This window comes from Calypte anna, chromosome 18, assembly GCF_003957555.1.
Source record: "Calypte anna isolate BGI_N300 chromosome 18, bCalAnn1_v1.p, whole genome shotgun sequence".
Taxonomy (NCBI): domain Eukaryota; kingdom Metazoa; phylum Chordata; class Aves; order Apodiformes; family Trochilidae; genus Calypte; species Calypte anna.
In genome coordinates this window covers 801035-823936 of record NC_044263.1, presented here as the reverse complement: position 1 = coordinate 823936, position 22902 = coordinate 801035, and the positions used below count along the sequence as shown (strand labels likewise).

At 42.7% G+C, this 22902-nt stretch overlaps 1 protein-coding gene across 3 annotated transcripts in view; it reads right to left on the bottom strand.

The window, feature by feature from the left end:
* The window catches only part of RPTOR (regulatory associated protein of MTOR complex 1), a 112476-nt gene that overhangs the window by 77441 nt on the left and 12133 nt on the right, over positions 1 to 22902 (bottom strand). For all 3 annotated transcript variants that reach the window (XM_008494694.2, XM_030461662.1, XM_030461663.1), the window contains exons 3-5: positions 21085 to 21167; positions 5008 to 5166; positions 1188 to 1334 (exon numbers count right to left, since the gene is read on the bottom strand). In XM_008494694.2, coding sequence (XP_008492916.2) covers positions 1188 to 1334; positions 5008 to 5166; positions 21085 to 21167 — 389 coding nt within the window. The remainder of the gene's footprint in view (positions 1 to 1187; positions 1335 to 5007; positions 5167 to 21084; positions 21168 to 22902) is intronic.

The window sequence follows — 22902 nt, the reverse complement described above, 5'->3', positions numbered from 1 at the left end:
AGTGCAGAACCTCTGCTGCATGGAACAAGCGTGAGTCAGAGAAACCTAAGTCCCAATTACACAGAAAATTAATCAGAAATCACCAGCCTCCTGTTTTATCATTGTTAGCACAGCACACTTGAAGTGGCTGCTTGCCTCTGCTGAACCCCAGTGTATTATAGAGGCTCCCAGGGCCAGCAGAGCTCAGCAGGCAGTGCCAGCCTCCTGCTTCCCACTGCAAGCAGAGCTGGGAGGCAGCAGAGCCGGGTGCTGGCTCCTTGGGTCACTGCACAGACTTTGGGAAGCTTCTTATCTTTACAAAATATGGCATTATCACTGGCTGAAGAGAAGGAATAATGACAGGATCTACATATCCCAAGCTATTGGACTGTCTTCTGTCAGAATGGAATGGAATGGAATGGAATTCCCACCTATCAAAAGAGTCATCCTAAAAGCATCATTAAGAATGAACCAGCATTAAGAATGAAAGGAATTATAGCCAGGGATTTGTGACTGCCAACTGCCTAGCCAACTACTATTACTTCCTTGAGGTTTTTTGGGTTTCTTTAAATAGTGTCCTAGAACTACAACAGAGTAAGAAGCTAACCCTTAAAAAACATGCTGTCTGTGTATGCTAAAGACAGCAGGAATTCCTGGCAGTGGGGGTCTTGCCATCTCAAGTTGCTCCACAAAGAATCACTTTGCATTTCAGCTTTACTTCAATAAATGTATTAACACCTACATTTACAATTAAAGACAATGTTTCATTAGACACATACACAGCTTAAGCCTTCTGTGAAACTGAAACCAACAGTGACAATCCCCCTGTATCAGGTTTATTTTATTTTGTATTTTCACATTCAGCTCAACAGCACTCTAACTGCATCCAAATACATCCCCAGACTTCTGCAACTAAAATAAATATGTCTCATTCACCTCACTATTTATCTCAGCAGAAAAGACCATTAGGGCACAAATTCATTCTATTAACATTACCATTTAATTAGCATTTGTATTTAAAATTGTTCCAAGTTTAATAGGATAGTAAACTGAGCCAGGAAGATTGGAGTGGCAAAATTATTTGCAAATTAATTTGCTTTCCAACATAGTTCTAAAGACATTTTTCAGCTGTACATAGCAAAGCTAGCTTAAACTCAGCCCTGAGGCACAAGCACAAAGGAAAATGTTGCTACAGACAGTGTTCTCACCTCCAGCTCTTGCTCCCTCTGTAGTGCAAATTGTTTGAAGGACTTGACAATAAGGCCAGCATTAGAGCAGTCATAGACAAAAATGGAAGGACTGCCCATCCAGGTCTGCAGGTCATATATGGATAGAGGAATATACTGAGTATAGTTCTGGAAGCAGAAAGAAAATATGAGAGTTACAAAGAGACAGAGAAACAACAGAACCTTCATTGGAGAGATAATAAAAAAATACACCAGGAAAATTCCAAATCTGAAACCACAAACTAAAAGCTAATAGAACATGGGGCGTATCAGTCAATACAGATACCAATCAAGAGCAACAAATACTGAGGATATGAGCCCAGCTCCAACAGAAACAACAACCAGGTTTCATTGTGGCACAGTCTGAAAGGCCAAACTCTAAACAGAACTGCTAAAACCCAGCAAAGAGTACTCTGAAGTGTGCTAACAGCTCCAGCCAGCTTGAAACAGTCCAATTTGATCTCAGATTTCTGCAACACTGCTGAAGGATGTAAACCAGCTGTCTTTAATTTAACATCAAATGTCTTTAACTGAAAACTCCATCAATAAATCAAGATTGGCAATTAAAACCACATAGCCCATCAGCAGCTATGCCATCTTAGTTTCACAAGATGCTTTGTAATTTTATTACAGCCTTTAGCTTCTAGGCAAGTTTCAGAATTATCCAATAAAATTAAAACAAGCAAAACCCCCCTTCAACAGAGTGAAGTACCAGCAGCTCAGCTGCTGTGAAAAGGAAGTATTTTGTTCCTTGTCTTCCATCTTAATGCCCCCAGATAACTGGAGGCCAGAGCTTCTCAAAGACAAGGAGGACCAAAAATCAGACTCTGAAAATCAGGTGCAAAGGGCCACACTCTATAGTGAGTGACAGTCTGGAAATACAAACCCAAAGAGATTTCTGAGTCTGCAGAGCCCTCCCAGGCACAGTGCCTGCCTGCAGAATCCTTCCCACCTGCAGCCAGAGGGCAACATCTCTGTGTCCCTCCAGCACTGCACCCAGCCCAAAACCTACAGTAAAAGCTGTGATGTTCCTATTAGCACCAGCAGAATGATGGATGGCACCATAACTCCCATTTAAATTCAAGAGACTTAAAATAGCTGTAATAAAACCAGTAAACTTTTAGAAAAACCAAATTTTCAAGGACAGGTATCAGAGCACATAAAGACAGAAGAGATCATAAATGATACGTTATGTAAGGTAGGAAAGAGTAAGTCAATTCAAGTACTTTTGCCCATATATAATAGTTTCAATTGTTTCATTAAAATTAATAGGAAAAATTGTTTACCAAAGCCAAAGGTTTTGGCAGTCAGGAGCTTTGCAAGCTGTTGCAGGAGAGAATGGTACAGGAACAACTCACCCTTGGCCAAGACCTTTCCTAAGGACATCACTCATTTTAAGCACATTCCAATCACAGCAAGTTACACACAAAAGACCCTGCTCTGGCACACATAATCAATGAGATTTTATGATCATGCATTGTTTTAACTTTATATTTATAGTGCATACTGCTACAGTTAAGACTGGATTATAGCCCTGATTAATATTGTGATATTTCCAACTAGAAGGATTTTATGTCCCAGCTTTACTGTGGGGGTCATACATAACTTATCAACTTTGCTAATGATATGTAAATGAGACAGTTTGAAGAAAAAAGGCGTGTTAAAAAACAGCTTTCTAGCATGGCTGATCAGGGTGATCTTTTGATGCTTGCTCATCTTGCCTCTACCGTGCTGGGAACGTGGCAGAACTTGTTGGTACGTTTTGTTCTCAGCACTGGCTTTGGATTTCAGCAAGAAAGTTTCTGCTCTGTTGGCACAGCTCCCACCATCCCTCTGTGACTGCTTAAAGGAGTGACAGAACAAACAGTTAAACTAGAAACTGATTCTGGAGAAATTGCATAACCAATTCCTTAACAAACAACTTAAATATTTAAAACAAAATAAAAACATCCTTCAGATTTTGCGAAGAAGTTACCCAGAACTTCAGAATGAAATCATGGGGGGGTTGGTTTTTACTTTCTGGAAACCATGTAGGGATTTTCTCAGAAAATATTAGCAAGCAAAGAAAGAGAACCTTGCTCCTTACCAATACAACAGCAGCCACAAGAAATAGAGAAAAAGCACACAGTGCATCTTCAAAATCTGGCCAAGTGCCAGATATTGCCAAATTAACTGGATTATGAGGACTGCCTCAATCCTCCCTTTGTATGCCAGTGCTGTGGAGTGAGCCAGAGCAGGGAGCCCACCCCAAAATAAGTGTACAACTTCTCAATGAAGTGCTGGCTCCTGTCAGCATCAGCAGCCAGACAGAGCAACGAGCCACGGGACTCCTTGAAGGGCTGCAGCTTCTGGCCCTGATTTGGTCAAGTAGAGGATATTTCAGCAGAGCTGTGGACAGGATGAGTGATATGTAAATAGCTTCCAAAGGACTTAACAGGAACACAATGATGCTGCACATGTTGTGGTTTGTATTCTCACATTAGCAGCAGAATTTGCTTCTGACAATGCCCACGTTTTGCCTCTTTGTGTACCACAGTAAGAGGTAAGAGACCCAGGGAAAGGACATTTTCAGAATAATAAGTGCATGCATGAGAATTTCAAATCAAACTTTAAAATGTCAGCACAGTCAACTTTCAGTACCTCTCCTATTTCAGTTCAAGAGGGCTGTCACACTCAGCCTCATTAGGCCCTCTGCTTCGACCAGACTTAATTCCTTAGGATTGATTTCTAAACACTGCTGCTTTTTTTCCCCCAGTATTTCCTTACATTTAATCCTCTCCACTCCTGATTCTTTCTTTCCAAAGAAAGCCAATATTTGGTAACACGTGGCAAAAATTATTGTTTCAACTTTCCCCATCAACCTCCATGATGATTATTACTTTTTTTCACCATCTGTAAGATAAATCAGAGACCCCAGCTGTTATCAAGGTGATCACTACTTCTTACCACAGTAAAATCAGCATCAAAATGAATCAGAATTTAGACCAATTGTTTACTGGTCTGAATGCTAATCAAGTCTCCAATACAGATCCCCTCTTGCACTTTCTCCCCTTCCCTCCTACCCTCTCTACCAGTGAATGGTACTACTGCTCACTACCCAGTGAATCCTCTTATTATAAAAATAACTTGTGAAGTATGAGAAAAGCAGCTCAATAACCCCCAAAATAAACCAGGAGTGTATCTGTTACACTGAATGCAAGTCCCACATCAGCTGAATGTGTGCTTCAGCTCCCAGCAGTGTCTCTGTTTTCCTAATGTCAGTTACCCTTAACAGATACTAAATAAATTAAAGAGAAAGCAAAGTACACGTTGGTCACACTACAGGTGTTTCATGTGATCTACATTGCTGCACACTCCATGGCTACAAACCATGGCAAAGCAGGAGTACCCAGAAGTCTTTAAAAACCCCCAAATATACAAATGCTATTGTTCTGGGAGGCTCCTCAGTCCCCAGCCACACAGTTTATTGTCCTCAGGCAGGATCTCCAGGTGGTTGGAACAGTGGCTGTTCAGAGTTAACAGGCATTTTAACCATAAAGTTCATGGCAAGAACTTAATAACCAGCCAGTGACACAAGTGAGGCAGCAAAGCCAAGTCCATGGGAGAGCCCCACTGTCTGCCCAGGTAGGACACAGCAGATGATGCTTGGGAACTTCAAGAACACAAAGAAAGCAAAGAGCTCTCAGGAGGAAGCCAAACAAATACCTGTGGACACACTTTAAACCCTGAAAACCCAGCTGTTCTCTGACAGAACACCTCACAGAGGAGTGGAAAGGACTGGGGTGTTGAGCACTGCACACACCTTGTTGAAGACCCAGATCTCCCCGTTGACTGTGGGCCTGGGCACCCCGTGGCCATTGTAGTGGAAGAGCACCCTCTCCTCCTTGGCGTTGCGGCGCAGAGACGTGCACAGCTTCTTCACCTCATCCACCGTGGGGTCCAGACTCTGCTTGTACCTGGCCTGGAGAGGGGAAACGTGAGAGAACCATCAGAAGTGTCACAAGGGATCTCTGACCCAGGCACCTAGTTCAGACAGAAGTCTGTATATACATGGGTTACGTTGGAAAAAGAAATCACAGAGTATTTACTGAAGGGCTGAAGAAAATACAACTGGTACTGAAGTGTGGGGCTGCACACAGACGTGCAGCAACAACACAGGTTTGAGTGAGTTCATCACATCTCTGAGCTCCTGCCTACTGTACTCGGGGATTATTAATGTTCAAAAAGCCTTTGGAAGGTCAAATATGTTTCCAACATTAGACAGGCCCCAAAATAACCCTGCACGATTCTCCTAGTCCTCAAATGTTCAGCAGTTTTAAAAAGCAGTCTAATTACCTGCAGATACCAGAAGAGACCACAGAACCCTACAGAACTACAGAAAAATGAATGACTGTGCAGTCAGTGAGTACCTTTCAATTTCATTCAATGTTCAGTGACAGAAAAAACAGGGGCCAGGGGGAAATGAAAGCAATCTGGCATAACACCCACATCCTTGTAACTTAGGGACTTTTAGGTGTCATGATCAGGCACCAGGTCACACTAGGGATGGGTCAGGAATATCACTCTTTCATTAACCTCACCTCAGACAACTTAAGACTTTAAGACACAGAAGTGCACAAAAGTCCCAGATTTTTGATATTCACATGGCTGGGTAAAAAGAGGGAAAGCTGATCCAGAGCCCTTGCCAATCGATCCCTGCTTTTGGGAAAATTTCATATCCAACTCTGGCTGTGGACAGTACACGATGGCTCCAGCTACACAGCCCCATGAGCACGTTTCCATGAACAAGAAAAAAACACACCAAAAAACCCCCTGTTAAAAATCCAATAGCTCTGAGACATTTTCACTGGGCTAAGTTCAAGACACCTGTGTAGCAGCTAGTTTGTCATACTCAGACGTGCATTTTTTTGAAGCAAGGCCAAATAATAACAAAAAGTCTTTCAAATGTCCTTTGAAAGACAAAAGCCTGGTTTTCCCTCTCTTCTCCAGAACTGCAGAGACAGATTGAGAACCCAGAATCACAGTGGCTTCAAATTAGAGCTGATGCATTGAAATAAAGAACCAAATGTAAGAGCAGGACAGCTGTATACACACCTCCACCAAAACCTGCCACTGAGACCCTGTCTGTAAACCAAATCAAGTGTCAGAGTTTGGGCTTTTTAGGTTTTCTTATGACAGGCAAAGATAACAAAGTCTTAAAAGATCATAGTAAAAGAGGATGAAGCACTTTAATATAAGCTTATCTACAAAGCTTGAAAAACAGATAGAATGCTGGCTCAGTCACTATTCAGCATCTCAAGCCAGCAGGCAAGGTGGGTACCAGGAATCACATCAGCTGCATGACTGCAACAACGAAGAAAAGCAAGAAAAAGGGGAAAAAATACTAAGAGAAAAGCAGAGATCTGACACACTCATCCGTTTTGGGAACTTCTGCACTAAGTAAAGATAAGAGCCTGTATTAATCTTTACACGGGTGCCCCCACAGCTCTTCCTCTCTCCCTTCAGTGTTGTTATGAAGGCGTCGATTTGCAAAAACGTGCCCCTTAAATCAGGCTCTGCCTGCTGGCATCTTTACAAGACACTAGAACCAGAATGGTTGGTAATCTTTCAGCTCCTTTTTTTCCAAGGAGAATACACTCCTTGGAACACTCCTCACATCCTTTTTAGCATAAATATTAAATACAGCTCACAATTAATGGAGGTGAATCCATACTCTAAAACTAAAGCCAGCAGATCTAAATATCCAAACCATAAACACATCATTTGGGCCTTGAGAAACACAAGGCTGAGAGGAATGAAATGGAGAGGAGAGAGCCCAGAAAGAAGCAGCCAGGCTCAGTCCTACCTGTTAGCTCAGGACTTTCAGGTGTGTGTTTATTACACATCATTCCTGTGTACAAGACAAGAAGCAGACATCTGAGTAACAAACGAGACCAGGTGCTGGCTTTTTTTTTTTTTGTCTTTTTTTTCCCTAAAAAATATCTTCAAGACTCTGTCATTGGTATGCAAAAAATACCAGGAGAGTAAGTACAGTAATTACAAAAAACATTGCAGGCTTGTTCCTCTGCTGGGGTACAGGGTGTTAGTTGCAGGGGAAGAAGAAGAACCCAACCAAAACCCTTGGAAGAGTCAATCTCAGCAACGTCAGACGTCCAGAGCTTTGTGTTGTGATTTCCCTTTGGGTTTTATGAGCTACTGACCAGTTCCAGATTGTTCCTGTGTCTGAAGTTCATGCTGGCTGTCCCTGCCTTCTATGATGTGTCGATGACAAATATTTTCTGGTGCTTGGCAAGGAGTCTTTGCTTCCTGATGCAATTATTGGCCAAGACAATCTCGACTTTGACTCCTCAGCAGATGATGCCCAGCTCTATCTGCTGCTCCCAGCTGAGGTTGTCATCCTGGCAGTAGAGCTGTCAAGATGCCCGACCAGAGCACCGTGATGGACAAGCATGAAATTGCTGATGGTGATGTCAGCTGCCTTCCTGGGGTGAATTTGATTTTCTGATCACCCCAGTGTATCGCTGTCAAAAGCAATAACTTTGTGGCCACCTGATCCAGACTGTCCTCATTATTCTACTCACACAGGCAAAATTAAAAAGGTTTGCTTGCCTGTGTAATATTGCCATGCTGTTATGAAACACGTGTTGGTTCATCCAGACTTTTTCCTGCACGCTTGCTTAGAAACACAGTTATGATGTTTAAGATAATAGTAAGGTAATTTTTAAGCCAGTGCCATTTTCAGTACTCCACAAATTTATGGACTGACAAAACATTGTGTTGACAAATTTGCAGGAAATTGGAGGAGTTTCAACAAGAAGAAGTTCTGGCACCCAAAACAGGAACAGAAACAGTTTGGGGCCAAGTGCATTAGCCATGGTTTTGCTGTGGGCATTGGTGTTACCCATGCTTGACACTGAAATGTCAAGTGAGATGTGCTCCAAAGCAGTTGTGCTGATCACCTCCTGACACACTCTCTCCAAATTACTTCCCAAATTACTTCAGATTTCCCGTCACAATACTAGAAATCATCTTGAAGAGAAAACAGGGATTGTGTAAAGATGTGATCTATCAAACCTGCATCATTTCCTTATTCAGGATCAGAGCATCGTTCGGGCTGGGTCTGGTTTGGAAACACCAGCTCTGTGTCCTCTCCATCTGCAGTGAGCCAGGTCTGAAGGAGGCAGCAGCACAGGGGTGACACTGCCAGTGCCATCAGCAGCTTTGGGAGGACACCAGGAACACTGTCAGTGGGCAAATAAAAGCCACCAGCACTTGAATGGGCATCAGCTCCCATGGCAGGGGATGCCCAAGGGGAAGCAGCACAGCACAAGCACTGTCCCCCTCCTTTAGTGAGGCATTCAGCTCTTTGAGAAGACAAACAAAACACAATCAGCAGGTGATAGCTGTAACCTCTCCAAGATGGGTCTGTCTGGAGGGCAAAATACAATTTGCTGTGTTGATCAACTTCCACCTGGCTGGGAAATGAGTGTGCATTGGCTGCAGCAAGGAGTTCCCACAGTTCTGTGGGGCTTCTGCTTAAATTAATGGCTCCACTCTAGAAACTTCACCTAATTAAAGGTGTTTTCTTTAACCCTGAGTGACATAAATCAAATAGAGGAGAAGTCCAAGTTAGAAGCCCCTTTCCCAGGATCCACCAAGCTATGCTGAACGGGGCAGGGGCTGCAGAAGCTCAGTGATTTTGTGACCAAGTACAAATTTTGCTGTCACCTGAGAAAGCAAAACCTGCCTGGTTATTCACTGTGCTACCCCTGCCAGGAGCTGAGCTCAGGAAACTCACTGCTGGATTAGGCCCTATAAAAAGGAAGAAATGTGGAGTGCTAAAGGTGACAAATACAAGAATAAGTGACCTGAGCTGCTGATGTTGCTTGACTATTAATGGACAACAGGGAGCAAAAATGCTTTGGAAGCCAGGCCAAGTACTTCCTAACCCAGCAGTGGGACAGATGGATGCTGGAGCACTATGGCATTTGCATTGGGAAGCTGACCCCAACACTCAAGACTTTACACTGAGCCTGTCTTACACAGCACCTTACAGATGAAGCCACATGTGTGATCCCACCTAGAATCCGTAAGGAAGTCTAGAAAAGATTTATTTTGCTGAAGATTTTATTCTAAAACAGCCATTGAGTGGCAAAGAATCCCAAATGCAAAAGAGTGCCCAACAAAGCAAGAAAGAAACATCCCAGAGCTATTGCTACAGATAAAATAGACAAAATACAATCAACACAGCTGTAGTGTTGAGTTTTTCAACACTCCAGTGGTGTGCAGGACACACACCCTGCCCAGCCCTGTGCCAGCTCTGGAGCAGGACCTCAGGAAGTCCCCCAGCCCCATCCCACTCACCCTGGTGCAGAACCAATCCCCCCCATCCTTCCTGCCAGCTGCCCAAGCCTGTCCCCAGCAGATGCCCAGAGCCCGGGCAGGCATTGGGCACCTCGTCGGCACAAACCTCCCTTTCCCAACACGGATCTAACTCTTCCTAATAATGATTTATCATCTCTTCTGCTGTATTCTTCAAAGCAACTCTGCTGTTCAAGGTGAACCTCTCCGTAAGTGGGACATCACAGGATGTCGTGCAGCTGCTGCACTGTGCCTTGGATCAGCTCTGAATCCCAGTTTCCAGACGCAGAAAATCCACTGAACCTGAGAGCCTGCCATGCACGGCCAGCCTGCTGACCAGGATTTAATTAGAAGGAATCAAAGCAACCTAATTATTCCAAGGGACTGTTTTTGGAACTACGCCTCAATTTGAAAAACAGAAATCTGACAAAGCCTTGTGAAGAAATAAGTTACTAAAAGCCAAGGAGAAATGAAACCAGCAGCTTCAGGGAGGCTGCATCCTGCCTGAGGCTGCGTGTGTCCCAAGGACACTGCTCAGAAAGGTCACTGCTCCAGGGAAAGGGCAGAAGGTTCCCAAATGACAGGAAAAATGATGCAGGACAGAGAAACACAACTAAACACTGTATATAATAATAATAACAACTCCTACTACTACTTTCTTTATACCCACTGATTTCTTTTCAATTAACTTCATTACTATGGACTTGTCATGCTGCTTTTATTCCCACATTTCTCTTTTGCTATAAATGACACTAAGCTGGCCTACTTCCAAGGCTTCTGATGTTGAAGCTTTTTCAGTGAAAAACTACATACTTCATTCATAATAAAAATACTTTGTTCTTTGGTTCATTCAAAACACTTATTAATATATCAATCTTGTGATTTACTGTGATTTCATTTTAATACTTACTAAAACACATCCATTTTCTTGCATCAAAGAAAGATTTAGGATCCTGAATTTACACTGGCTTTGGAAACCCATAAAAGAATAGAAAATTTAGAAATGCAAAAGAACACTTTTATTTTTGCACAATTTCACAACAAATGAGCAATCTACACAGGAAAGAATTATTTAATGAGCAGTAGAATCAAGCCAAAATTTCTCCTACTTTGCTTTTCATGTCTGGAATTTCTATCACCTAGCAGGATCAATCTCTTTCTGAAGGTTTGGATGTTATGGAGTTTTCTCTCCCTTCCCACAGGGAGCTGTTACACAGCAGTAGGAGTTGGATTCAGGCTGCAGCCTGCTCCTCAGCTGATCAGGAGAATAACAATTTCCTCAGGAAATCAGTCCAAAATCTATTCAGTCTTTGGAATTCATGCAGCAACATGCTCTGCACTTCCCCACTACCAGCATTTGTTTAAAATAACCCTTATGACATCAACAAAAAGCATGCCTTGCAATAAATCTGGATGCTTTTCTCTTAGGGCTCTCTGACAGCTTATCCAGCAGCAATGTACCTGGGCTCGTGCAGCTTTGTTCCACATCCAGCCCCCCAAAAAAAGACACCAGCAAAATCTTAGCAAGAAAGAAATCCTCTGTGGGCAGCACAAGATCTGCTGTCACTCCCAGCTGGCTGTAGAGCCAGGAAGGGACAGTGGTGTGACAGGTTTGCCCCAAAATACCCAGCAAAATTCAGTCTAGCAGAGAGGTTGGCAGGAAGCCTGCAGCCTCCCAGAGGGTTTCCTGAATTTCTCACCACTTGCACTGCTGTTCATTCCTTGTGCCTGCACACACCAGTGCCACGCCGGGCTCTGCTGCACAGGCTGCAAGACATGGGAGCAGAGAAGTAAAGAGCTGCAAGAGCACATTATGTGGGAACTCCAGAGATCAATTCTGCAATGTAAGGAGGGGTTTCAATTTATACCTGCTACCAATCAATCATAAATTCAATTGCCTGTAAGCCCAAGCTGAAATGACCACAATAACTCTTGTGTTAGAGACATGCATGCAAATACAAAATATACTGAACAATATCCACATGGATTTCAGGTTTTTAGCCATTTGAATTTTAGGTTATGGGCACATGAAATTACCCTTATGTAAATTCATGAGGATTAATCACAGATGATCAGAAACTGCATAGGTAAGTACAAGGGAGCATGCCAGAAATCCCAAATTGATGTTACAAGCAACAGCTTAACCTGGCTAATGCAGGCCACAAAAAATACATTCCTGCTAAAATGCCTAGTTATTGCTAACTTGAAAAATAATAATTGCACTGAAGACATCCTATAACTTACAGATATTTAAACTGAAATTCAAAACTAAGCCACGAGCAGTACTCCTGCAAGTCTTAGGCAAGTCCTCTGTAGATATTTGGTTGCATTGAAACAATCCATCTCAACCTCCCACACACCAATATATTCAACAGCAGCCCAGGACTTAAACAGCTTAATTTGCTAGATGGCTGGGACAAAATGCATTACTAGAGCCAAGCTGTAAGGGTGGAACATTTATTCACTTGGATGTAGTCAGCAGTGTAGGGACTTTTCCTTTCCTCTGCAGTCTTTGACCTTGCTCTTAAGTCCAATGTGAAATGAATTCCAAACTACCTGACCCTCGTTCTGTGGATTTAGTATTCAACAATACTTCTAAAATTCACCTTTGAGCAGTCTGCTCATGAGAACTGATGTTGACAGGGAAGACAAAAAACTCTGAATATCTGCTGCAGCAGACCCAGGAGACAGGCATGTTTCTCTGCAATTACAAGCTACTACACACCAGAAGTTTGCTCCAAGATTTACAGAAATTCTACCCACCAGCCTACCTTGTATGGTAGAAATCCCTCCCTCTCTGTTCAAGTAAAAAAAACATGCAGCATAAATAATTGTTTGAACAAAGGGAATCATAAAAGAACTTAAATCTGCTCCTCATATGCCAGGTCCCTACCCTCAGCCTGACACCAGTTTGATGGTTCACATCACAAAATGCTCCAGCAGGGTTTGAAGCACACACCAGGACACATCCCTAAAACCTACTCAGTCTAACTCCTGAGCAACAGTACAATTTCAGCACTATCCCTTCTCTGTATCCTCTACTTTTAAGAGTTTTTAAAGATGCTCTATGTTTTGCACAGAACTCTGATGCCTATTCAGAGAGCAGCTCTGCTTGTCCAACACAGCACTGTGTGCACGTCCACCTTTGCAATGACAGAATCCTTGCCCAGTGGGTTCTCTGTGGTAGTTCCCTGATAAAAGAGCATCAGGGTGGATGCAAATGGATCTGCAGAAGGCTCCTCCCAGTCCCCAGGGATTCACTGCTCTCCATGGAGCACAAAGACAAGGTATTTTTAAATAGGTCACAGAGAGGCTGGGTGGTAATTACAGAAAAACATTAATCAGATTTGAGCAGAGCTGCTCATCTCTTTCCAGAAGCCTCTCTAGTGTCACATCTTTCTTTACATCTTAGGACAAACCAACATTAAGAGTACAATGGTCATATGAGAAAACCCTAGAATACACAAACCTGGATTGTCTGCCAATCCTGGCCTCATTTTGATGATGAAATACAAAACAGAGAGGAAATCTACAATATGTGAATGGATCTTATTGTCAGAAGACTATGGAAAGCAAAGCAGGAGAAAGCACAGTCACTGAATGACTGCATTCAAATAGGATTCTAAAATTAGTAAGAGTTCAGATGCTGGGTGATAATAGCAAAGGAAATGCATTTTTGAGGCAGTCAAGGCAGCCCCTCCGTGGCAAGGGGGGGCCCAGTGCTTCTGCAATGAGCTGGAGGCAGTGATGGGAAGGTTCCTCATGCAGCTCCCCTGCCAAGCAGCCCTTGGTGAACGTGGATCTGGGGGAGTTCACCAGCTCACTCTTTGCAGCTTCTAGGGGAGCTCTTTCAAATGTGCAGAATTAGTGGTGGGGTGGTCTGGAGCCCTGTCCTGCCCTGGGCAGGTCTGCTGGAGCAGCCCGGTGATTCTGAAGGCTGCCACTTGTCAGAGAGATACACTGACCTCAACAGCCACGGTCCTGCATCATTTTTGTAATAAAATGGGAAGAAATGTTGTTTGCTTACAAGTTAAATGTCCTTTTCATAGTGGTTCAAACTTACCTTTCTAGACTTAAGCAATAGTTCCCCTTTGCTCCATCTCCTTCAGTCAAGGTCACTCCTGCCCTACTGTGTTCGAGAATTCTGCAAGATGCCAAGACCCAGAGGATTTTCCCACTAAACTGATTTTGCAAGTTTGTTGACTTGGTTCCAGAATGCCAGATCACTGCTGATCTGCAGTGCATGAACAGTTCAGTTAACAGAACAGCCTAATGCCACTTCCTTGTCTTTACAGCTTCTGAAAACACTTTTTCACATCAGTTCACACCTGTGACTATTTTTTTTTTCCTTTTTGTGCCTCATTTTCCATGACAATCTCAGAAATCAGTAGTAAGTATATTACCACTGCACTTCTGCAGTTTCCACTTTCTTTTTAGTCCTCATTAAGAGATTTATCAGATTAATTTTTTTCCTCACCACTAAAAGAATTCAGACATGCATTCCACCCAGACCGAGCCCCAGAATTGCAGCAGGGAGCTCTGCACTTGTACAGCTTACTCTCAAATCCTTTGTATCATTGCTATTGATTTTTTTTGTGTACAGGTGGTACAGCTACTCCCAGATGAAGGCAGTCACATCAGCAGTGCCTATGGATACACTGCTAGAAGTCAGGCTGCAGAACTCCAGGGAACTTTATGCAGTGGTTTAAGATGCCAAAACCTCCCCAGCTGGTCATCACTTTCCCTCTGGTAGAAGTGCCCTGAAGAAAGGTTTTCTTATGCTCTGCAGAAGAAAATAGGTGGCCCAGTTCAGGTTTTTCAGCACAAAAGAGAGTAGCTTCAAGGCAATGTCTCTTTGTTGAGAGACTGGTCTTTCAACTGAGACAACTCTTTCAACTGAGACCCTGCTCTTGAGCTCTCCCCTGCCAGGCTCTGCCGGGGATGAGCAGGAGCTGAGCTGCAGATCACCCTGAGAGCAACCAAAAGGAAAACTACAACTCAGAAGCTGCTTAATTTGCCCTATTTTTCTTCATATTCAGAAGACATAAAGCGAGTTCCATAATCTATCATCCTTACAACTTGTGTTTTTCTGGCTAAACTCACAGTTCTTCTGGAGGCAAAACCAGCCATGGCTGACAGTCAGACTCAGAATGGTACTGAGACAATTTTCTGGAGAGAATGAGACAACGAGTGACTGTTTCTGGCAATTTTACTTGTTGACCTGTCTTCTGTGACAGACACTTTTTCTGGAAAAAAAAAAAAGCTGGTTTATGCTGAAGCCAGTTGATCTTCAACAAGACAGCAAAGGATTGATACAGCAAAATTTTGCAGAGCCTGAAGTAGCTGCCAAACTCAAGAGGCTGTTGGGAAATAAAAACCAGCAAACATTGTCCTCTTAGGAAAACCTGGTTTTGTTAAACAAGGTCACAATGTCTTCTTATTTTTTTTTTCTTCAGTTTTTGTTTCAAGTTCCTACATCTGCAGAGCAGGGACACCAAGTAATAGTTTTTCCATTTTTCCTTTTCCCCCTTGGAATTCTAAAGTATCTCTTTTGCAGAAGCAATTAGTATTTGCTGTTGTTTTAAAGGAAAAACCCTACAGAAATAAAGGAAAAGTATGACTCACTGAGAGACCAATAATTAGGTCATGTGTTCAATTAGTTTTCATGCTTAGCTCGTTACTCTTTAGGAAATACTCAACCTTTGATGTGCAGCAAGCAACTTAGTAATTAATTAGGCAGAGGGAAGCAATGCAAGGAATGAAACCTCACAAACTGTATCAAAGCCCAGAGATATCTAATGAGGGGAACAACAGCATCAACAGAAAACATGCACAAAAAGGTAGAGGCTCTAAATTATCTGTTTCAAGTATCTCGGTTGCACTTCCTTTGAAATTAAGGGAAAAGTGTTGGAAAGCAGACTTAGAAGAAAGGAAGGAAGAGCCTCTTTTGCTCAGAAAAGCCTCCCTGCTTCCTTGAAGGCTTGTCACAGAAAGTACAATTTACCTGTATTGTATGAGATGTCTCCTCAGAGACCATCAGTCACTGGTGGAGTGCAAGCTGCAAGAGGCTTCACACACCATGGCAGTGGATTAGAAAAAAAGGATCAGGAAAACCTTTTCTTTAAAAACTGGCATAGGTAACATGTCCATTCAGGTGGAGCTATAATGAAACACTCACTACTAATTCCATTAGACAATCAAAATAGTGAAGGCACCAGCCTTAGCAAGAGGACTGGAGAGAAGAAAAAGGAAGACAGCAATCTGGCACTTTAAGAAAAAAATCCCAACCAATACTGTAACTATTTCATTGAGGCAAGTAGGTCTGAGGGGAAAAAACTCTTTGGGATGCAACATCTAAAGGTGTTTGGTAGTGCTGGTTATGGCAAGGAGACTCCCACACACTCCCTGGAGCTACTGGCCTGGAAGGAGAGGGACAATGGGGAAATGGATGTTGCACAGGTGACAAATTACAGACCTTGCTGTGGTTAAATTGTACAGGGAGGCACAAAACTCTCACACTCCATTAAGTTACTTACCAGAGGATGCAAAAAGGCCCAAATTCCATAGAAGAGTTGACTTTCAACTTGAAGTAAAGGTCTCTGTACAAAAGTAACATCCCACTAAAACAGCTGAGAGTGATTCACACCTCTGCACCCTCTCTGCCTCACCTCCAAATCTCTGAAAGTCCAGGGCCCAACTCTTTGTACCCTCACATTTGTTTGCACCAGTCTTCTTTCCCACAGCAAACTGGGCAGCAGTGGTTCCCATCCCATCCCTACAGCCCCTGGCTCAAGCAAATCCTCCTCCAGGAGCTGGGCTCCTCTGCTCCACTCCTCCAGCATTAACAACACACTTCATGAGCAACAGAGGAACCTGAGTGCCTCTGAAACAGCTTTCTTAACCTCACCTCTACTCAGGAAGAGTTATGAATAGCAGTTTTTGACCCTCCAGTGGCAGGACTGGGAAATAAAGAACAGCATTGCCAAAAAAGCCACTCAGTTTCATTTGGAGTAATAGAAATCACAACAGAAGTGTCAGAATAATTGAGTGAAACCAGAGAAAGAAAAAAAGAAAAAGTCCTAAAGGTTTTCTGGTTGATTTAGAGTTAAAGAAAGAAACTGGTCAAGAGTCACAGCCAAAAAAAAAAAAAAAAAAAGGAAAAAAATCTCACATTTCATGCAAATTTAATAAGCATAAAGCTCCAGCCTGCTCCATACCAGGTCCTGACCCACCTATCACTCAGCCTACAGATCTGCCTTTGGTTCCCCAGCCCTCAGGAACACAGGAATGGAAAGGAAGACATCTGGTTGCCCAGGAAAGGCTAGAAGGAATGAGATGCCTTGCATGAGAAATGGGGAGAAAAGAAGAAAGCCTGGCACCCTTCTGAGAACAAAGCCAGGAGGCACAGCCCCACCTCTCCTCATGCTGCAGTCACTGCTTTACAGGAGGTACAACTGGTGCTTTTTGTACACAAGTACTGGAGGCCAGCTCAGAGAACTCCAGCCCAGAGGATGCAGCAAAACACCCTCCCCAAGCATCTCACAAGGAAAGGAGCAGCAGAAAGCTGAGTAACAGCTTCATCCTCTCACCAACCCTTCAGCCCCAGCCCTGCAGAACGTTACAGCAAAGAACCTCAGTCCCAGGCTCTGTTGATAAATGGATGTAAACTGGGACTTAAGTAACAGGAACTTCTGCTCATAAAAATCCCCACCAGCTACTGCATCTCCATAAACCATCCCACTGCAGCAGCACTCAGAATTCACAGTCTATTATTCCAATTCTCAAAGTCTGATGACTTTTAAACTGAGGAAAGTTCCTGCCTCTTGAATGGCATAGCACACAATGCTGCCAAGAAAACTGAATTTGCACCCAGACAACTTCCTGCCAGCACAAGCAAAGGAGTTCTCTCCCTGGTCACTTACTACAGCACTGCACTCAACACGGGCAGCATTCTGCAAAGGCTCAAAAAGGAAAATGAGAAGCAGAGAAATACCATTTCAATGCCATCAATTTCTTCTCTCAATGTTTGACATACAGACCATGTAATGAATCTCCAACAGAAATTTAATTACCCAAAATAAAATGAAGTGATACAAGGTGCTGTCTCAGCTCCAGTCTCTCCTTTTTCCCAGTGCCTTGCCACACTCTTTAACCCAGGTCCTGTAACCACCAAACCCCACTTCTCCTCTGCTCCCCCCTGACCCATCAGCTCCCAGATTCCCCCTGCTGCAGGGAAGGTTTTTCCCCTCCAACCAGGATGGGCATTTTGGGGTCCTGTGCTCTTCACTTTCACTGCCTTTCCCTCTGATCATTCTCAGCTGCTTAAGCAGCCCCTTTTATCTCCTCTCACTGACCCTGCTTTCCAGATTACTCTCAGATAACCCCTTCCCTGCCCAGTGGCAGTCACACCTCATGGTAACAGTAGAGATTTATTTTTTTCCTTTTCACTTTTTCACTAGCACCTAAATTACCTTTGCACTGAATTGCAAGAACTCTCACTTGTTCAGAAGATTCTTTATAAAGACAGCTAAAGCCTTCAGCCTTGTCATCTCCTACTCTCAAATTTTCATTTGAGAATTGCAGTGAGATGACTGAAGATTGTCTAACTGCAGCATTTTGCAGATGAAACAACAACTGAAGTGTTTCTGATACCTGCAGCACACGAGCTTATATAGCTACATAACAATAAAGTAAAGTCTTAAATTTAATCAGAAGAAATACTTCAAGCAATGGCAAGCTGATAAATTATTTAGAAAGGGGCTCAATAAGACCTGGAAGGAAATATTCATCAGCTGTGCAGCCTGGGAGATTTCAGGAACAAAGAATTTTCATGCCTACCCTTTTTAAGGCTTTTTCAGCTAAGCTATTTGTATTTAACAAAACCAGGCATCTATTTGAACAACATCCTACAAATTATCAGCAGACAAGGGCTGTGCTGGTAAGTGATGGCCCAGGACCTTCCCCACAGAGTTAATTACTGCCAGGATCCATTGACCAGCAGCAGCACCACTGGGTCCAGGCACTGCCAACCATCCAGACCCACACTGACACCCAGGAATTTTGGCTATTTCCAAAGATTTTAATGATTTGGTCTTTTTTTTCAGACTGCCTAGTTTTCCCCAAAATCATCTCCCTTCCATCAGTTCTTCAATCACCCCAAAACACTGAGAAATAGACAAAACTAGATGTATTAGTATTTATATGAAAGTTCTAGGAAATTCAATAATGTTCCTATTGGTTTATTGCAGATGGCACATCAACTTCTCTTTATTACTGCAGAAAACTCAAGAGCCCTGCAGAGTGCAATAAAACAGTACGTGTTTAGCTTTGCAATGTTTCAAAGGACTGTGATTTACTGTTAGGAACCAGGCACCTTGCACACAAACATCAGAGCTCAGTAATTGCCTCATGTTTTGTGCAAACTCTACAAGGCAGCGTGAGGTCAGCCCACACAGGTACCTGCTGCTTCTGGAAGCCTGTCCCTCATCCCTCACTACTATGGGCCCTGCCATTCAAGAGTGGAGAAAAAGATGTTTCACTCTCCTATTTGATTTTAGACACTATCTGGATTTTCTGCCAAATTATGGGGCTGACAGAGAACGATTTAAAAAACTGCCAGTGTACCACGAGGAAAAACTCAAATCCCCATGTGTTAAACACATACATACATGGGCAAGTCCTCCTTATATAAATGTATTTACAAAACACTTCAGAAAAAAGCATACCCCCAGATTGAGCTTTGTAAACATTTAACCACTGAAACCTGCAAGTCTCCTTCAGGTCATACATTCAGCTTTTACTGAAAGATAAACTAAATTTTATTCAATTAATCCTAAATAAGGGAGCAGGGATCAAAGGCAAGAGGTAAAGAACACTACAAGCTATATTTACATTCAAATTGCTCTGAACATATTATTATTTCCACCAAGCTTGAGTTAGAAAGAGGAGGGACCCTGCACACATGCAACAAACTCCTTCACAAGCTGCCTGTAACAACACACACCAACCTTTTTGCAGGGAAAAATATTCTCAACGGTGTCTGGCAAAAGAAAAGCTCATATTTACTGCTACAAAGGTAATCTGAAAGCCACCTGACCTTTATTGGAAGGTATTTGCCCTTCATTTAGGAATGGAAGCCCCGGGGGAAAATTCCAAAGAAGCCCAGTTCTGTATCTGCCCCAGGAACAGGGACATTCAGACCCAAACAAAACACCAGCAGTGACAATATCTGTATTGATTTTATAAAGAAATAAAGTAACCCATAACAGTCTAAATAGAAAGACTGGTTAAAAATATCTAAAGGCCTCCTCAACCAGTCATCCTGTTCAGAGGGCAGGAAAATCCCAGTTACCTGCCCAAGTGCTGACCATACCCTTAAACTATACCCTGACAGACAGCACAGAGACACTCTGTAGGTTGTTTATACATTAAATAAGGTAATAAGGACTGTCAGCAACAGCAGATACAGTCCTGGTGCTGACAGAAATGCACATAATTATTACTACTGAAGACAACCTAAAAAGAAGAGAAGCAACAATGTCTCCTCAAAAACTAATGACCAGATCACTGTGCACATGGAAAAAACCAAATCTATAGAAAGGGTCATTCAGTAAAGTTGCTGCCCCTGTTTGGGTGACACATTACATGCTTGTAATGACAAATTTATGATTTAGTAGTTGATGGCCCAGGTGCTTTGAAGAGGAATGTTTTGACCCAAACTGCCTGGAGCATACAGATGAGGACCTGAACATACTGGGGCACAGTAGCAGTGAAGATGATTCCACAGTTTGGTTTTTGTACCCATTTGAAAACCACCCCAGACTTCAAATTTCATTCCTTAGATCTTTCTGTAGCTTATTTACTGAGATGCATGAAGCCATGGACACTGAAATACCCAGAAGCAAAACACTTCCCCAGTGAGAGGAAATAAACAGTCAGTAGCTTGTAGGTTCCTGTCACTCCTGCTTTGTGTTACTCCAGCCAAAACATCCCTTTTCAAAAAGGTGTACACACCTTACCTTGTAGCTGGAATCAGCAGTTACCAAAGCACTGAAATGATGTTTTACAACAAACCCAACAGCCTTCCTCAGCTACTAACTTACAGCATTCATTTGCTCCAAACGTGTTCCAGTACTGGTGAGTGCTGGGACACAGAGTTCTGAGCTACCTGAGGCCAAACACATCTTTACAATGAGAAATTATAAACTCAGAGTGGAAAACTTCACAACACCTCAAAAACACAACCAAGTCAGAAGAACTTAGATTTAGAAAACCACTGTAGGAGTTGGTACTTTGAACAAATTCCCAGACACGACCAAAGGAAGTGCTGCCCAAGAGGGGCACTGGCTGGAAAGCTCTCAGTGTGACAGCTTGTAAGAAGTTATTCACAGTGATGATGAAGGAAGCAACAATTGCTGCAAGACCACCAGGCCGTGTGACAGACACGCATCCCAGTTTTCAGTCCTTATTGGATGTTCTTGTGAAGCAGCAGAAGAGGGGAAGCCCAAGGAATACTTACTCGTGGCTGCCAGTTTTCATACTGCTTCTGTAAATTTGCACCAATCGTTTCCAGAGCTTTTTGGGGACCCATTGACAGAGGATCTAAAAGACACAAAACAAATGAGATTTTTTACCACAACTGAATCATTCAGCCTGACAAGAGGCAGGAATTGATCTACAGGCAATTTAAACCTTTAGCTACTCCAAATTACGTTTCTGTAAAACCCAAGTCAACAACCTGGGCAAACCAAGCCTGTATCACAGCATGAACACCACCCAGCTTTGCAGAAGGAAGAAGCCAAAAGCTTTCCCCACTTTCCCTCTCCAGTGTTCTGCTTGTGAGAAATTGTTTAATAATACTTTAATGCAGGTTCCTTTCACCCAGTCAGCTTCAAAACCATAAGCACTGCATCCTTCATGGATGTACGTGGATGCAGTACCCAAAAATTATTCCCAAATTTTCATACAAGTACAAATTAAATACCATTAAAGATTAACCAAAACTGGAAGATTTGGAAGGTAACAAAGCAGTTTTCTTTTGAAAGACAGGAGAAGCATAACAACAGTTCTTTCTTTTAATATCGAATAAAAGCTTCTGTAGTAACTAATGCCAAATACTTAAATTGGTGAGATGGTTGATGACAGACATTTGCTCTTGATGAATGGAAAATCCTGCTTATTTGCTTCCATTGCTTACTGCTTCAGAGACCATATGTCATTTGTAATTTTGAAGTTAATTTCATCACTAGATAATTACAACCATCCATACATACTAATACAATTTCAGCCTATGTGCTCTATTCAAAAACCACGGCCATGTAATTGACACTATAACAAGTTTCAAAAAAAAAAAAAAAAAGCAGCTAATATCTCACAATTTAATTCTTATTTTTAAAGCATTAAAGCAAATCAATACATTTATTTTTAAAAAATCTTTACAAATATACTGTCATGTACTGCGTAGAAATAAAGTATAATCAAGTAAGATGAAAGCAGGACCCTGTGAGTCATTTTTCTTAGATGAACAAACACGAGGATACTGTTTGAATCTCAGTACATTTCTGCACAAACATTTCAGATGAGGTGAGGATACTATTTACATTTTCCCAAAATAACCACAACCAGTAGGAAGCTGCCTGAGCTGCAGCTGCTGCTCCAAAGCCCCTCTGGAGCTGTCTGCAGGACAGAACCAGCACCCCCTGCCCTCCCTGACACAGCTTTTGGAAGCCCCTCTGGGCACTGCAGCAGTTCTGGTTGCTCTGAGCAGTCCCCTGAGATGCTGCAGAGCCCCCCCAGCTGTGCATGCACAAGTGTGCACACTTGTCCTAACACATTTGTTAATTAATATGCCATTAGTTACTGCTCAAATTCTAAAAAGGAAACAAAAAATAGCCTAAAGACATTTTTTTCCCTTGAGGACCAAACCAAACTTCAGAAAAAGAAACTGAAAATACTTCAGGTGCACTTGGGCAGCAGAGGAAAGGAGTCCATGGCCTCTGCAGGGCCTGCAGAGCCATTAGCATTGCTAACAATACCCCTTGTACAAAAATAAAGCACACCAGTGCCATTCCATGAGCCCAACAATGAAATAAACTATCTTCCTAAATACACCACAGGCACTGGATGAGGTTTCAGCCTCCCCAGCCAGGATACCCTGGGGACAGGAAGCTCTCCAGATGTCAGCTAAGGCTTAATTCTGGAGAAACTCAAAACACCTGAGCTGTTCTGAGGGTGCACCTGGAAGGTACAGAAAGAATCACAAGCAGGTTTTGTTGGAGGTGTGCTGGCTGTTTGTTCCCTGAGTGCACAAGCTGGTGATCTCAGCTCAGCTGTGAGC